The following is an 18,330-nucleotide window of genomic DNA, read 5'->3' as shown; positions in this document are numbered from 1 at the left end:
GTGAGACTATAACTATTCTCAGATCTCCTGGCAGAATCAATAGCAGACGCTTGGGTACTGAAGATAATCGCCGAGGGATACAAACTGGGGTTCAGATTGTTTCCCCAAAAGGCAGGTTCATAGTGACCAAACTCCCAAGGGATTTGATGAAGAAACGGGCTATGTTTGACTTTGGGGGTTCCCTTCTATCCCAAGATGTCATAACTGCGGTACCCGAGCAGCAAGAGTTCCAGGGGTTCTATCCCATTTGTTCCTACCTTCCAAAGCAAAAGGAGGTTGGAGGCCAGTCTTGGACTTATACCAGCTTAACTGATTCATCCGCATCAGGAAGTGCAGAATGGAGTCCCTCCAAACGATCATACAAGTGGTACATCCAGGGATGTGTATGATGTCCATAGAGCTGATGGATGCGTACTTCCATGTTCTCATTGCTCCAGATCAGCAGGAGTTCCTAGGATTTTGTATCGGTCAAGGAATTTTTAATTCAGGGCAATGCCATTCGGGCTCAGCAACGCCCCCAGGACTTTTTTCGGAAATTCTGGTTACCGTTGTAGAATAGGTATGGAAACGGTACCGTTTTCCATTATCTTGACGATGTCCTAATCCTGGCAGATTTGGAAAAAGAGGTGATCTCCAGCAGAAAGATCAGCATAGACACCCTGCAGAGATGTGGATGGTTACTGACAATGGAGAAGGACAACCTGACGCCGACTCAAGAGATTGTGTACTTGGGAGCGGCATTCAATACAAATCTAGCCTCGGTTCAACTGTCCAAGGACAGAGTTCTCAAATGAAACAGAAGGTGGGCACAATGCAAACAAGCAAGCATGTCACAGCCGAGTGGTTCATGGGCCTATTGGGTTCCATGTCATCAACCATAGGCCTTACTCGGTGAGCCCAATAGAATATGCAACCTGCAGAGTTGTTTTTTCCCAACAGGGCAGGTATCGGAACAAGAGGGAGGGGGATCCCCATTTTCTGCAAGGTCAAGGTGTCCCTACAATGGTGGTCTCAAGACAAAAATCTGCGCAAGGAGTTTTCCATTAGGGAACACCCTGTGGGTCACCATTGTGGGGACCGACGCAAGCGGATCGGGTTGGGGAGCTCACGTGGACAACCTATTCGCTCAGAGGGTTATGGACGGAGATTGGGAGGAACACTTCGTCCACTCTGCTAGAGCTGAAGGCAGTATTCCAGGCACTACAGTATTCCAAGAACAAATACAGGTAACAAATCTTCGACACACTTGTAGGAAGATGAGGCAATCCTCAGGTGGATCTAATGGTGTCTCGAAAGAATTGCTATGTTGGCAGATCTCTGTCGAGAATATTCAATCACAGAGTGAAAGGCCAGGGCGTTCTTTCACATCCATGGAATTACGAAATAGCTTATGTCTTTCCCCCCTTTACCATGATCATAGCAGTCCTTCAAAGGATGTGGAGGGAGAAGGTGGTGGTTATTGCCGTTATCCCACATTGGCCGAGACATCCATGTTCCCTCTCTTGATGTCCCTCAACATTCAGGAATCGGGGCAGATCCCAGTGACATCGGATCTCCTGTCTCAAGGGCCGGTCCAGCACCCGCATCCTCAGCACCTCTGTCTGACGGCCTGGCTGCTGAAATGGGAAGGCTGAAAAAGGATTTTCACAGGAGGTTATTGATTATGCTTTTGAAATCCCGGAAGGTGTCCACTTCCTCTGTATGTTGTAGCATGTGGATGGTGTTTTCCACATGGGCAATAGACCACGGCATTGTCCTTTCTCAAATCTCATCTGAGGCGATCCTGGGGTTCCTCCACACAGGTCTGGACAAAAGGATGAGCCTTAGTTCCCTCAAGGTACATGTGTCAGCTACATCAGCCATCACTGGGATCCGGTGGACTCAGAATCGGAGCGTTTCCAAGTCTCTGAAGGCGGTGAGTAAAGTATATCCTCCTAATAGGCTTCTTTATCTGTCTTGGGATGTTCCTCTTGTTTTGGAGGCTCTTTCAGGACCTCCCTTTGAGCCGATACAGTCTATTTCTATGCAATTCTTGTCATACAAGATGGTCTCCTTAGAAGTCTTGGCTTCAGGTAAGGAGGGTGTCGGGGCTCCAAGCCCTGTGGTTGTGGTCAACCCTTTCTCATTTTTCATGAGTATAGAGTAGTTCTGAGAACTGTATGAGGTTTCTTGCCGAAGGTTCATGCTAGTGTTCATGTGAATCAGGATATTATCCTTTCCGCTCTCAACTCAGAAGGGATGGAAGGATGTTTGAGCCTAGTCCGGTGTCTGAGGACATATGTGGAAGGATGTAAGGACTGGGAAAAGTCCAGAAGGCTGTTTATGATTACGGCAGGAGCCAGGAAGGCATTGGCAGCAGCCAAAACTTCATTAAGCAGATGGCTTGTGCTCACCATCATTAACGCCTATCAAACAGCGGGAGTCTCCCCACCAAAAGGCAAAAGGCACCAAAAGGCATTGGGGTTCACTCCACAAGGGCCATGTCCTCATGGGCAGCAGCAGCTGGAGTTTCGGTGAATCAAAATTGCAGGGCCGCAACATGGGTGTCTAGGTCTACCTTTGTTAGCATTCTCGACTGGACGTCAGGGCTGCAGTGAATGACCACTTCGGTAGAAGTGTTTTGCTCTCTCGACTTGGAGTCGAGTGATACATTTATTTTTCGCATTCAATTATGTTACCGCTCCCACCCTATGGAGTTTTTAGCTTGTTACTAGACTGGGGAAGTCAGCAGGAGGAGGGGCTTTTATAGAGAGGGTTAGGCCTTGTTTAACCCTTTTGGTTCCTGTCAGCTAGGGGTAATTGGATCTAAACCCATTTGTCAGCGCTGCCATGGAGTATAACCAGGAAAAGAAAATGATGGTAAGTATGATTACATTTTCCGTTTTATTCTCCTGTATTATAATGTAGTATATTTTGGGTATAGGTTACATACCAAGCCATCAATGTAATCAAAAGGTAGACCTACGAGAACATAAATCATGTGTTATGTACACACACATACAACCTGCATTGGAGATTGGAGAATGACAGGACTGTGCTGTGGCTTACTCCAAACTAGATCACTGGAGCCTGTAGGCACACAACCATTGACAGCCAAAGTAACCCCCTTTTGCAGCACTGTTAAAGTACTTGTCTTGTTTTTTATTGTCCTAAACTCGCTTGAATTATTGTGACAATGAGTAAATGTGCTTATCTGAGATGACTTTGTTTCTACTGAGGATGGGGGAAATTGTGTGGCTGATACCTATACAGGGAACAGCAATCTGTCTCTCACTGCTGCCTGTAGGCACACGCCTACTGTGTCTAATGGTAAATCAAGACCTGGGTAGACTCCATGAGGCTTCTTGCAGGGGCATGTCTATGACAATGGCAGCTAGTACACAATTTATGAAGTGCAGTAACACAGTTTGGAGCTACAACTATCTGGCTGCATATTAATTTATAAAAGCAGCAATTATTTTGGATAAAATGTAGGGCTGTGGAAATTAACGATTAATTACCCGATTAATCGTTAACATTTTTGATCGATTAAAATTCTTTTGATCACTCACCTCTCAGCCGGCTTCTGGGAGTCCCGTCGGAGATCCGGTGACGGACATCGACGTCACCTGACTCCTCCCCCCTTCCCCAAGTGGCTCCGTCGGCTAACGAAGGGAAGGGGGGAGGAGTCCGGTGACGTCGATGTCCGTGACCCACTTGGGCCGGTGAGTTTGCCCAAGAAACTTGTTCTGCACAAGCGCCAGCCAAGGCATTGGCCTATACACATACAGCACAGCAATGAAGTAATAAAATGAAAACAAGGATCACACTAATCCAGCACGTTATTATTCTGAGTTGCCCCACTCAAGCGCCGCCATATTGAGTGGGGCATGTGAGATTAATAACGTGCTGGATTAGTGTGAACCTAGTTAATTTTATTACTTCATTGCTGTGCTGTATGTGTATAGGCCAATGTAGTTGGATCTGTATGTGCGTTATAATCGAAATTAATCGATTAAAAAAATTTGATTAATCGGAAAATTTTACATAATAGTATTTCACATAATAGTTGGCCATGGCTTCTTGTATTAACTTTTCTTTCGGACATTTTCAAATAGAGCTCATGTAGACAAGCATTTAAGTCAAAAGTAACCTTCTCCATAAGAACACAGCGTTTGACAAGTAAAGGCTGTGTTTGTCCTGCTTAGCATGGACTCCAAACACACCTCAAAAGCACATGCTGCACCTGAAGAATTGCAATGCAGGTCAAATGCAGCCTCTGGACTATTATCTACACTACTACATTAAAACCAAAAATAATCTGCTGGCATGATTTAAATGCACATAATGCAGTTGCAGGCTTTGCCCAATTTTGCATAGTTACAGTAGGTTTGCCTTTAAATTATTCAGTGCCATGACATGTAGTTTTGATGTATAGGCCCAAGTTATCTGCAATGGCAGCCTAACTGCAGCATTTTATATGAGCTTATTGGAGGTTTACAGGTCAGGAAGTTAGCTCTTTGTTGGGGAATAGGGCACCCGAAAAAACTACCTTGATTTTAGATACATTAATTTGTAATGTGTTCCTGAATCCTTTGTGTAGCTGTCTGTGAATGTTAATACATACTCTTTAGCATAAACCAACATGCACTTCGTGTTTAGATGTCCTTTAAAATGTATTTGCACATGAGATGCAATAAAACAAAAAAAGAACAAAACAAAAAATGGAACCAACCTAAAGCTACAAGATGGAGGCTTCTTCTGAGTCACTACAGCTGCCAACAGTGAAGGAATCTGAGCAAGGCTCTCTAGTGGAAAGAAAATTCACCCTTTTTAATGTAGGACACATACTATTTTAATCAGAATTACCAGGCCAACTATCACAAGACAAGGGAACATTCAATTATTTGTCACTGCTTTTGTTTGCCTGTTATAGTGTCATCCAAGCAGAAGCTAGATTCTGTTCTAAGCATTCAGCTTTCTATATGTTCACATGGCACTGTAATCAGATTAATAACACATATAATCTTTATTTATTGGATGAAAAGCAATGTACAATAACCCATAGCAACCATCTATTATTTTGTTTAAATTACTAAAAGGAAAAAAGTCAGTTTGGTTGCTATGGGGTATGGCAAGGCAATTAGATTAGCCAAATAGCTTTTACTACCTCTCGAGCTCTCCCACCAACTTATCCTTCCTTCAGATGACTCACAAATGGATGATGTTTATGTTAAATATGTGGTCCATGCATACGGATATTACATGAGTTATATGAAAACAGACAGATGTTGGGTATATGGAAATCTATTTCCAAATATATGAAAATCAAGTTACGGATATTCCAAGAAGCAAAGTTAATAAAAGGTCTTTAATCTGACTCATATGTTCTTTATTGTGCTAAAGAGATGTCATAATTAGAAAGGTAAAACTTGTAATGCTGTCAAATATTCAGCCAGCTCTTTATTAGGAGGCTAATTCAAAGGGTAGCACAAGGAACAATTAAAGTATCTCAGGTGAAGTAGGAAAGAAGTAGTCACCCGCACACCAAGGTCCCATGCATCAATCTGTCCTTTTATTGATGTCAGATACACATGGCATCACAAGCATAAAGCATCGTTTCGGGAAACCTAACATGGTCCCTTCATCAGGCGAAAAGCAAAGTGAAGTAGGAACACATTTGATTTCAACTCAAGTACAGGTAACCTGGGGATATGATCTTAAAATGTCTTTTTGCCTTGTCCACTGTTGGCTAAAAGGTGGGTGACTGAACTGAAGCCATTATTCTTATGAGCTGTCTGTAATGCATTTCAATTCAGCCTGACTGAAAGAGAACAATATTTTCTATAAGATCAATAAACTGTGTGGTTAAACTAGGTTTGTGTACTGCTGTATACTGGGCAATTGCTGATTCATTAACATATGTAACCATATATATGGATTGTTTTATTGTCCAACCCATTCAGCAAATGTTCAGCATTCTCTATGATGGGACTTATAATGGACCATATATTTGTGCTTTTTTTCAATCTCTAATTTAGACAATTATGGAAGCAGTGCTGCCTTGACTGGACTGGAAGCAAATGTTCATGCTGCTTTTTTTTTCCTTAACAGAACAATAAATTAATACTTTATCAGGATATATTCCTCCATCTTCCAGGTTCACATTGCTTTTACAATATGTCCTTTAAACTGATTTTCTACTCTATAGAAAAGTAAACTATTACTTAATTTCCTTCATGTAGTACTCTGATTAAGCATTCCCAACAAACTCTCCTATATTGGGACACTGGCTTTATAGTTTTCTACATCCTTGCAGAGATTTAGGTGCCCAACAGCATTATTAGCAGCACAATTATTAGTACTGATATAGCAATAAAGTGTGTTATTTCTACAGCCAAAGTGGTAGTAGTGCAACTGTTAAACCTTTCTGTTAGTGAAAAGTAGTTAGCAACTTACTAAGATTAACACATACAAACCATGAATGTTTACTTTTCACTATTTCCAAGTTTGAAACTTTAGTGAGATTAGTTGGTTACACAAAAAACATAAATCAAAGCAGGTTATCTTGTTACCTTCATGCAACAGATGCATATACTTATTGTGATAATTTAATACATGGTAGCCACATTTTCACAATTATAAACATCTCAAATTGCTAGTGTAATGGAATGCATCAATAGTATAATTGTAGATTACCACCACAAAAAAATATAATATTCAACAATAATGAAATTCCATTGTTTGACAAATGCTGTGGAAGACTAAGAGGGTTATTCACAAAGCTGCCGAACGCTGGTTGGCTATTCACTCCTGGTTTATACGGCTGATTTCAGCCGTACATTGGCTAAAATAAGCCGTACATCGGCTGCCTTCAGTCAGCAGAACATGCCGAACAGCAGTAAGTGCATAGCCGAATGCCGTCGAGCAGAATCCCGCTCGGCTATTCTGCTTGATACCTCCAAGGTACTGAGCAGAATAGAAAAAAAATGAGGTGAATAAAAAAAAATTGAAATTTTTTTCAAAAAATTTCAGAAAATAGGAAAATGTAAAAAACATGTAAATAGTTTACAGAATTTTTTTTTTTAAAAAGCCATCAAAGATTCCAGCAAAAGAAAAACAATTGGGTGGAGCCAGCAGTGGCATCTAGCTCCGCCCAACTGTTTCCTATTGGCCGGCACCTGCCAGAGTCTTCTAGCAGGTCCTGGACAATGTATAACAACTGTGCAGAGGTAAGCGTGACGTCACAGTCGGCTCTGCCCAATTGTTATTGTTTAATGACAGATCGGCGTCCCCAGGTCATTTGGGGACCCTGATCTATCATTACAAATGGGCATAGCGATCCGTGAGATCATGGCTGGCTCCGCCCAGCTGTCATTTGTGTGGAGATCGGTTGGCCCTTCGGCCGACCTTTCTCCACGCTTCAGCTGTCACTTTGGGTTCAGCTCGGCTAAGCCGCTCGGCTGCTGTATGGGCTATTGTGAATAGCCTGTACAGCAGCCCTTCGGTTTAAATGAAACAAAGTGCAGAGGCAGGCGAAGAGAGCCGAAGGATCAGCCAAAGCTACCGCTGGATCATTCGGCTCTTTAGTGAATAACCCCCTAAATCTATCCAAACAAATGTCACTCACAAGGGCATCGGAATATAAGTATGGTTGGTGTTTGTACCAGATGTTACCTGCAGCACCACTAATGATGATATAGAAAGAACAGATATGAATAAATTATCTCAATGTTTAACTTCATTTTAATTTAGTATAATTATCTATAGAATTATGAGGCCTATGTCAGCCAAATATTGATTTGGTTGCAATGGAACCAGCTAAAATAGGGCCAAAGGAAAGTTTAATTATACCAACCAACAACTGATGGTTGTGAAAAATGTTCTTGCAGCTTTGCTTTAAAACTGCAAAAAATTAAAGTCAAACAAAAACTTGGTAATGATGAATGAATAAGCTTTAGGGGGATTCTCACTCAAATTTCAACCTAAACCAATAAATAAGGTGAATTTGAAGGCTGGTGTCTTTTTTCTGAGGCCTGGTCCACACCTGGGCGTTTTACAGCGCGTTCCTAAGCTCTGTAAAACGCTCAACATGTGAAAACCAATGATTGCCTATGGGCATGGTTCCCACCTGGGCGTTTTACAGCGCGTAGGAATGCGCTTCTTTGGGACGTATTTGCCGCGCGTATCCATTGGGATACAGCCAGGTAGCCCTCGTAAACACGCATTTGTCAATAAATAATAAATCATTTGTGAATCGTGGTAAAAATGCGTGGCCCAAAACGCGCATATTCGATACACCTAGGTGTGAACCCAGCCTTAATGTTGGTTAAAGGAGAACTATGGGGTCAGGGCTTTTCCCCATAGTTCTCCTTAGGGTAACGGGAGGACACAAACTAGCGTCCTCCCGTTACCCTAAGCGCAGTATACCGCAAGCTACAGCTCGCGGTATACTGAGACGCCGCAGCGGATCCCGACATCGATGTCGAAATCCGCCCAGCTGCGTGAGTGACAGCTGGCTCTGCCTATCTAGAGGCAGACCCAGCTGTACCCACCCCCACCCCGTCCGTTCCGCCAGTCAGCGCTGGCGGATCGGAGGGGGGAATCCAGTCCCTCCCCTGTCACTGCAGAGAGCCGTGACAGGATCGAGAGGTGAGCGAACGCAGGTATATGTTCGCTCACCTCCCGATCTACTGAGCCGACCTGTGACAGTCTCATTGTCACAGGTCGGCTAGAACTATGAGGTGAGTGGAAATCACTCATCTCATAGTTCTCCTTTAAGAGCTGCAGGTGTAGCTGATACAGGCAGAATTATGTTTTCACATGAAGCAATATAATGCCGTGCTTCAACAAAGGTCTTTGTTTGTTTCTGAACACCAAACAAAAACATAACATGATAAGTCAACTTACTGTTGTTCAGCTTTGGCACGGTCTTCCAAAAAGTAAAGTGCTGTAGCCAGGAAAAACATTCCCCCCAAAACCACAACGAATGGGCAGAGCATCAGTGCATAGCCGAGACTCAGGAACTCCCAAAGTGGGGTCTTATTGGTGCTCTCCTGGATGAGATCCGAGATCTATCATTAAAAAAACAAAAGAGAGGTAAACAGACTGCTCTAGCCTTGTGCAATAAAACAATTCCCTTTTGCATAAAAGGAAACCAACATTACACTACCTGCAGTGGTGTATTTATGTATTTGGCTACCCTAGGCAAGCCAAGCTTCGGCCGCCCTCGGCACCTTACTAGGGGGGGGGGGGTTTAACTCTGGTCGCAGGCAGAGATTACAAGCCCGCCCAGCGATTAAGCAGGAAAACTTTGTTTAGCTAAATAGGACTTGGACGCGAACAGCTGCAAACACATTGCGCCATTTGTAAACACACGGGAGGTGATATTGTCTGTAGTCAGATATGTATAACTGCCTTACAATAAAATAATTATTACACAAAAGGATAAACAGAAACCCATATTTTTTTGTACAAGTAGTACATATTCATGTATTTTATGAAAATAATCATTTTATTCTAGATTAAATTGTCATCACATTCAGTAAAGTCTGATTGTGCCACAAAAGCACCACAATAACTTCTGTAAAAGTAGATCCATTAGCATAATGCATCAGATTGCAACTGTGAAATGGCCTTGTAGTCCTGAAAAGAGATGTGCAGGCTGAGCCAGAAAGACACACTGGGAGCAGTTCAGCATAATACTCTAAAGACTCTTATGGCTAGGGCTCATTTGCTTTGTAAATATAAAGAAAGCCATGTGAGTATGCACATTACATTTAAAGTATTTAAAAACAAAAGCCCATAATTGGATAATGATGCCAATAGTTCCAGGAAAATGATTCCATTCTCATTACAAAATAGTCTATAGCAACTTGTCCATAATGTCAGCGTAAATAAAAAGAAATCAACATAACTGTATGTGAAGATCTGGCAGCAGCAATGCTGCAGAGTATTACTTCCTGCTCTTACTGTGATACGACTTCCTCATACTGCTACTCGTGTACCAACCCAAGGCTGCTGATTCAGCGACTACGATTATCGCCTTCCACGTCAAACCTGATACCTTTGGCCAGGGGCGTAACTAGAAATCACAGGGCCCCATAGCAAAATTTTGTATGGGGCCCTGTGATTTCTAGTTATACCCCTTGCAGAGCCCACTCCAGATTCCACCTGAGGGTGACCCTGCAGAGCCCACCATAGCCGGTGACGTCAGAGGCTCGCGACGTTGATCGAACACCGGGTCCAGCCTGCTCCCCTGCTGCTGCTGGCTCTCATTGACTGTGGAGACGAACGCGCTGCTGCACAGATGATCTGAACAGCGTCGTGTTCGTCTTCAGACGCCAGTGAAAGCCAGCAGCAGAAGATCCCATGGCGGCCCACACGGCATCTGGCCGGGCCCCACAGCGACCGCCTGGGTCGCTATGGTGATTGTTACGCCACTGCCTTTGGCTACTGACCTTGGCTTGATCACCAACTACGCTTCTACCTGCTCCTATACTACTACCATCTGTTTGTGTACAAACACAGCCTGTTTTACCACAAATTTGTCTGCTGTTTCAGCTACTGGACTCAGAGCCTGATTCTAGATTGGGACACAATGGTTTTGCTAGCCAGTACAACTTTCTACTTACAAATCCAATAAGGTATGGGCTGCCAGCATCTCCAAGGAGGTGAGATGTAAAGCTCTGCAAGGCCACAGCAGTTGCACGACGTGTTGGAATAACTACATACTGCACAAAACAAAAGGCAACCGAGATAATTATACAGAACATCACCAAAATAATAAATTAAAATATTAGTGTTACACATTCATTTTCTAATATTATTTCTATATATTGTTACATTTTGCTTACCTAGAAATATTTGTATGTATATGAAAAGTAGAATGATCTATACATATACACACATAGATTGATACATGGCTAGGCTGACTGTTATGTAAAGCCACTGAAATACATCAATGTAACCCTGATGTTCAGTCATTGACTTGACTGAACACAATAGTACATTGGGTACATATTAGGTAAGCTGTAAAATGATAAAGGGGCTATTCCTATGGAAAGGCTGTATCCTCAGGGAACTTTTCTAATTGTTGCACTAGATTTCAGCCTAGACTGGTTAATACCTCTCCTGCAGCAGTGATTATGTGACCAAGTGCCTAGGCCTTTGGAAATGTAAACCTGGAAAAGTGCTTTCTCAAGGTCAAATAAATACTTCAGTTACCCTTCATCTTTTCATCCCGGAATGACTGCTAGCATTTATGCTAACATTTTAGTATAGGTCAACTTTATAACATTTTTATCCTAATCCCAAAGTTTAAAACAACAAATTAAAAACCAAAGATGAACGAAAGAACTTTCATTTACAATTGGATTTTTTAGACAACTGTCCATGAAACAAAAGACATCCAATCATTTTTTTCTCTGGTGGAAAAGTCAGAGTAATTTGGGGTATTGGGGAGTGATAAGATCACATAATTATAGTAGTAATGTGTATGTGAGCAAGGAGAGCCTACCAGGAATTGTATGGCTTATCTACAACATTACCCTGAGTGCATGGGGCTGGAGAAAACAACATTGTGCTACTGACTGACTGGCGATATCTTGACATATCAATAAAGAACACAACATTCAAGGAACTTCCTGTTTAAAAGAAAGTATTCAGGGCCAAAGTGTTTGGTTTACTTTAAAAAGTTCAAAAGGAAATTCCTAAGGTTGTAGTAGATGATGGTCAAGATTGTTTCATTCCTTGGCAAGGTCAAACATGGAGAAACACATTCCAATGCAAGAGCTGGATGCATTGAAACAATGGATCAGGAATGATAATCTTGATGCTAATTGTTGAGAAATGTGACTAAAGGACAAAAATAAGGCAAGTATCTGATTCGCTCAGATAAATTAAATGGTTTAATGCTTAATGACTAATTTATGTGCATAGCAACACATATAATCACACATTGTTAATTTACTAGGAGGTTATAAGGTACATATTGGTGCAACCACATTAATATTCTATGAACTGGTTGTACAGCATTTAACTTAACATGATAAAGTACATCTTCACAGAAAAGTTAAAAATAGCTTTAAGATGTGACATAGCAATGACTTAATTGCAACATCCATTGCTCTCATACGTTGGCATATTTCATAAAAACTGGATGAAGTAGTGTCAGGTTGGATCTTACCAATTAATCAGATTCCAGCTGTCATTTTTCTGGGCAGATTACAAAATAAAATACAAGAATTTCAATTGTCACGTGTTAAAAACAAGTGAAGGCTTGCCCATGTCATTTGTAGCTTGTAAAACTATAGGCAGTCTACTCAAGTAATATATGGATAGTACAAGTTGATTGAAGAAAATCTATCAAGAAGGGCACACTAACCACAATTTACTTGACTTTGCCCATTTGGAAAACCTTGCTGTCAAAGTTTATTATTCATCAAACTAAGATGCACCAGAAAAATGTAAAGAAAGAAAGTTTATAGTTGGTGCAGTAATAATAAAACATGACAAGCAAGGTTTCCAGTACAAAAAATCCACTGAAAGCTTTTAAGATCAAGGTAATGTTTCTCATCATCACCAACCAAGTATAAAACTCTAACATCAAATGCAATTTTCTGGCTGCATGGAGCAAGGTACAGGTTGTTGGATCTGAAAGCACTGACTACACTATAAAACTGACTAGAAAACCAAATTAGGAACAAATACATTTGTCATTCATTTTATGACATAATTAGATTCATGATTAATGGCAAACATATTTCCTATCCCAGTCCTTGATTTCAGTTTCAGCCTAACACTAAAATGCTGAATAAAATATTAACTGGAGTACACTCATTCCAAAAGTAATAATTACTTATAGTATAACCTATTATTAACTACTAAACTGAGTATGAATTAATATTAGACAATTAACGACAAGCCAAGTGTATGGGCTGATTATTCACAAGTCAGCAATGTAGTCATTTAACTTGTATAAGTGTATGTGAAAGACATATAGATGTATGATCCACTTATCTCTCAGATTTCGTCTTAAGCATGTATGATCAAAATCTTTTATGAGCCAAATATCCATGAGACTCACCATTAACATATCAGCAGTGATGGCCCAGTTGGAGAAAAGCAAAGTTTCGCCAGCGAATATGCAAATCTGGAATAAGTAAAAAAAATTATAGATTTGTGTTATAAATAATACGAAAGAGCTTGCTGAAAACATACTGATTTAAAAAGTTCAAAAGAGAGAGAGAGAGATTAAAATCAGACATTAAAATAGTCTTATATATTACAGCTAAATTCCAGGTAGCTATATAAAGCAACATTTAATCTAAGTATACATGCAATAAACAGAAGAACCTGAATCTGTGTTAATGTCTGCCCCCTGTAATGCCTGCACAGCAACTGCGTGAGAAAGGTGCGCTAGTGATTAAATACAGTCTAGTCTACAGGGGAGATTGAGGACCTGGCTATGCTGTTGGAGGAGTCCTGGATCAGGAAACTGACTGAATAAAATAACAAATCTTTGTGGATAAAATAGTCCACATATATGCATTTTAACTGTGTATATCGTTGTTTATCTTGAGTTCAGATCTAATGTTAGGCTGACAGATCTGACTTGGGCTTCATAAACCTTTACAGATTTGGCCATACAGAACATCACTTGCTACCTATGCTACAAAGGATATAACAGGTATACAGAATACAGCATTAATACCATTTCTACCTTTTCACATTTGAAAAGGTAGAAATGACAATACATCATAGCTATGTATTGCAGATGATCACATTGGAAGTGCTCGTGTTTTTTTTGATGTATTGTCATTTGCTTAGATGTATGTGGTTAACATTTGTAATAGAAAGTTCATAGCCATAATGTTAATCTGCACAAATAGTAACACAGTCTTTCCAGCCATTGTTTTCCTTTACTAGCTCTCTGTATATTTGGATTGGTTTTATTGTATTTCATAGCTTTGAAGAACAATATGGTTTTATGCTTCAAGTAAATTCTTAGGTGGGTTAGATTGCACACACATGTTTGTTCACACAATATTGAATATGAAGCAAACTGGACAAATACAGTAAAGGTTGCCTGTCAGTAAATGATCCAGCCATAGATCCTCTGTATGACCAACAAATGTATTTTCGGTTTAGCACACAATATGGGCACACACATCAGTTCTATGGTCTTTAAAACACTGATATATTGCAAGGGTTGTACTTTGGCACTAGTGATGCCCCAAAACTGTGTCACATGATTATCAAAGTGAAAATGAAGACCAGAAAATAATACTTAATGTAGCAAGCTGTTGGTATTGCTAAGCCCAGCAGAAAAATAAGTAATGGCTTCATGATACTTGAGCTACAATAAGTCTTGTGACTTTTCTTATTAGCCCCTGAACACCCTTTCTCCTTTAACTCTGCTACAGCAACTACAAACAATTGTCAAGAGGTGGTCAAGTTACAGCTAAAATGTAAAATACAAAGTCAATACAAAAAGATTTTGCTTCTAGATACACTACCAAATGTGCAGGTTGCAAATGATAGCTGTCTAGTTGGCTTAAGGCCTGCATTATGTCCTTTAGCCTAAATAGCTTGTAAAAATTATCATACAGTGCTGTCCAGAGAAGTCCCTAGATCACTTTTGCTAACAGGGTTGACAGCACTGCATCGCAACAATCTAAATGTGTTTCAAGTGCCCCACAGCAAACATTTTCCTGCTCCTTGGTCCATAAAAAAGAAAAACTGCTGTCATAAAATATTTTTTGTTGTGATAAAACCTTCCACTGCTCTAGGAGAAAACTGCTTTACAGAAAAAGCACTGAACAGTACCACCTCATTTCCTGATCTTATTTTGTAACATTACGTTTTCAATTCAAAATAACCTCTTATTGTCAAGTATACAGCGGTGTTAATGTTACTGTGAATGCCACGTATTTATAGCAAACACTGGATTATCAATGGGATCTTAATACAGAACAACAGATTTGTTTTTCAGTTGGACTACTGATGTGGTGAACATATAATTTGGGAGAAGTTCAGTTATAATTGAAAACCCATTAGTCTACCTTCCCTACACACTCAACCTAATCTAACCCAGACACCCCCCATCCAGATGGTTATTTACCTCTCTGGTGTCGACCTTATTTGGCCTGAAATCTCATCTGGCACTGGCTGCCCCTGTTTAGTGACTCCATATAGACTTGAATGGGGCCATACCCTCTATGTCTCTAGTGTTGGAGTTTGACCACATTAAATTCATTTTGGGCATATGCAAGTATTGAAATAGTAATTCTTTAAAGGGAATTCAAATAATCTCTGAATTGGTGCTGACACTGGCCTTCCTTCTGGAGGGTGGCTACTTTTGTTCCCAATGGTCCTTGTGTGTGTGTTGTAAAGCAGCCACAGATTCAAGCTTGGACTACAATCTCATGTTTAGTTAGCTAATTTGTATTGAGATTGCCGTCCATCACAGAAGCAAGCTTGGAGTGGTGGCTACTTGACAACACACACTAGAAAACATGGGGAACAAAAGTAACCACCCTCCAGAAGGAAGGACAGTGTCAGCACCAATTCAGAGATGATTTGAGGATCTACAGCAGAGTGATACACAAATAAGATACATTTTAGTTAATAGTTAGCGTACCTAAATGCATTTTTAAGATTTAACTCCTGAGTTTAGTGTCACTTTAGAGAATTACTATTCCAATACTTGCATACGCCCAAAATGAATTTAATTGATCTACAGCTTTGTGATGCACAAAAAAAATAGATTTTGTGATATTTAAGGTATTGAATGAATTTGTAAGATTTAACTCATCATTTTAGTGTCACTTTAACTATTATGACTATGTTATATATAAAAACAGGTGTACATTGGCTATGGGTACTTATGTTGGCTTCTGCATCAACTCCTTCCAGCTTTTATCAGGGCTATTGATTTTTCAAGTCCTAATGGTGGTTCAAATAGGGGTTTTCATAAAGGTTTCAGCAGTTCCTTAGAAACCCCTCTTAAAACGCCTAAATGTGCAGCTGAAACATATAACATAATTGTTGTGACTTAAAAATGTAAATTACTTCACATTCTCTTGTGATCCTCTCCACACACTCATGAGCTGCATAAGGAAGGTTGATGACAAAACTTTATGAAGTCTACAATTCAGTAGGTGCTTATATGTACCCAGCCTCCTGCCTGATCTTGGTACTCCAAACTAAAAACAAAATGATGCAGCTGATTACCCTGAGCTCTTGTCTCTCATCTAAATCAGCTAAATACCTATTTTTCGTACACAGCAGCTTACAGAGCAATTACTACAACTGCAAGATTGATTTTGACTATGTTTAATAACTCTGTACAAAGATGGATTTCAGTTAAATTAACTAAATAGATTGAAAAATTATTTAATGACTTTTGAAAAAAATACATACTTGAATTATTACTAAATTTCCCTGGTGATGTTCTTTAGTGAATTACTGCATTATTCATACAGTATATTCTTTCACACACACAAAAAAAAAAAAGCTTTCTGAATTTTGTGTGTATGAACATGGATATTGCAGTAAGCCAAGGTTGTTATTAGTGCCAGGGTGGGTAGAACTAGTTCTTTACCAGCAATATGACACTTGCAGATCATGTGCAATCTGGATACCAGCTGAGCTGCACAGAAGGATTGTTTCAGCCGCACTGGGTAGAAATATTTTTTAACAGTAGAGATACATAAGAGAGAAGATTTTTCCCTGTACTGTGACTTACATATGCAGCTACACTGCTACTTTTGGCAGCGACGAAGACCAAGCAAATGAAGATAGCTGATCCCAGCATGCCAACTGCACAGACAAGTGGGTCAGCACGTTGTGTTTTCAAACGGCACCACTTAGTAGCTCCAGCCCCCATTATTACGCCAAGAAAGCCAGTGATACAGGTGATTGCTCCAAAAATCAGGCTGTTTAAAAACAGAAATATGTATTTATTTTTTCTTCCAATGAAGACATTGTTAACTGCAATTCTAACTCATTCAAATACGCTGCAGTATTGACCTGTCTTTGGTGCTGCAAGCTCCAAAATTGCAAGGCTCCACTGTTTTCTGCACCACTTGGGCTCTGTACAGATAGAGGGGAATCCACATTCCCAGAGCCCCCGTTGCAAAGGACACTGTTGACGTTGCCAATGAAGAGAAGACATAACTGCGGCTGGTGGTAAAATAAAATACATAAGTTACTAACACAATTAACAAACCACCAGAAATGGACCAGTAATTGATTTTATGGATACTTGTACCGATAAATGACACAGTCAGTAATAAAACCACCTAAAAATGATATTTGATTTATTGGCGGGCAGATTCAGTCCCTGCCTTTTATATGTCTTTTATATGTCTATAAAATATAATAAAAAAACAAATCAAGTAAGCAGAGTAGGATCTTCCTATTAGTGGCCACAGCAGGCCCGGAAACTCAAGCATGGAAAACTCAGCACTAAATTCCCCAAGCAGAAAGGACTGTAAGGTTGCTTAACTCTCTAGCATCCACGAAAAACTGAAATATCTGCTTTTGAGTGACCCTCTACAAATAACTCATTACTGTATATTAACAGGATAAAGCATGTTTCTTACTATCTTCAATCAGCTATTATGAAACCATGATTTTAATTGTCTACAAGATCTCTCTTGAAACTGAACTACCATGCAGCTCTGCCAGTTTTCTATGAGTATTCAGCGTTTAATCTTCATTAACAGTAAAAAGCCTAACTTCAGTTAAAAAAAAATGTTAGTTTTGAATAGACGTGGGAATAGTAAATGCTTATCGCATACGTTTTTTTTTCTTCTGCTGTCAGCAATCCTGCAGGACAAGAAATGAGGGAAGTGGTTGTCACTAAGACAGGAGGGCACAGTTAGTAATAATAAGGTGACAGAGGTTGTCACCCTTCTCTACGTTACTTAAAAATATTTGTTTGCTGGGTCCACATTTAAAAGATTCCAAACCTGTTGGCTAGAGAGAGATTTCCCCTCACTGACAGGAAGTGAGGGGAAATCTCTCCAATGAGGCAGCCAACCTCTGTTAGGGACCCATCTATTCCCCACTCCCCAGTGTATCAATAAAACAAAAGGTTTGGCTGAAATTGGGCTTAGTCAAAACATTTTCTGTCCTGTGACTTTATGCAAAACTGACACTTAATTAAAGGAGAAGTATTGGGAGAGTAAAATATATTCTTCCCAATACTTAGTGCTGGCGTTGAACACTGCATCCGTCACATGCTGCCTCTATATACAGAGAGCTAAGCGATCATCTAACCGTTGATCCCTCAGCTTATGGTCTTCTCCCTGCAGAAAGCAGCAACTGCCTGTCACCATCACT

The 18,330-nt window shown here is 40.3% G+C and overlaps 1 protein-coding gene across 2 annotated transcripts in view; it reads right to left on the bottom strand.

Annotated features, from left to right (window-relative positions):
* Nucleotides 1-18,330, bottom strand: part of SPNS2 (sphingolipid transporter 2) — a 112,934-nt gene that overhangs the window by 11,438 nt on the left and 83,166 nt on the right. The window contains exons 7-12 of one of the 2 annotated variants that reach the window (XM_018553361.1): nt 17,014-17,166; nt 16,730-16,919; nt 13,067-13,132; nt 10,614-10,712; nt 8,890-9,053; nt 4,715-4,787 (exon numbers count right to left, since the gene is read on the bottom strand). In XM_018553361.1, coding sequence (XP_018408863.1) covers nt 4,721-4,787; nt 8,890-9,053; nt 10,614-10,712; nt 13,067-13,132; nt 16,730-16,919; nt 17,014-17,166 — 739 coding nt within the window. In that variant the 3' untranslated portion in view covers nt 4,715-4,720. The remainder of the gene's footprint in view (nt 1-4,714; nt 4,788-8,889; nt 9,054-10,613; nt 10,713-13,066; nt 13,133-16,729; nt 16,920-17,013; nt 17,167-18,330) is intronic. The other variant, XM_018553362.1, reaches the window with a different exon arrangement.

This window comes from Nanorana parkeri, unplaced genomic scaffold (genome assembly GCF_000935625.1).
Source record: "Nanorana parkeri isolate BGI_ZX_2015 unplaced genomic scaffold, ASM93562v1 scaffold118, whole genome shotgun sequence".
In the NCBI taxonomy this organism is placed as follows: domain Eukaryota; kingdom Metazoa; phylum Chordata; class Amphibia; order Anura; family Dicroglossidae; genus Nanorana; species Nanorana parkeri.
The sequence above is the reverse complement of the archived record's forward strand: the minus strand, read 5'-3'. Positions and strand labels throughout refer to the sequence as shown.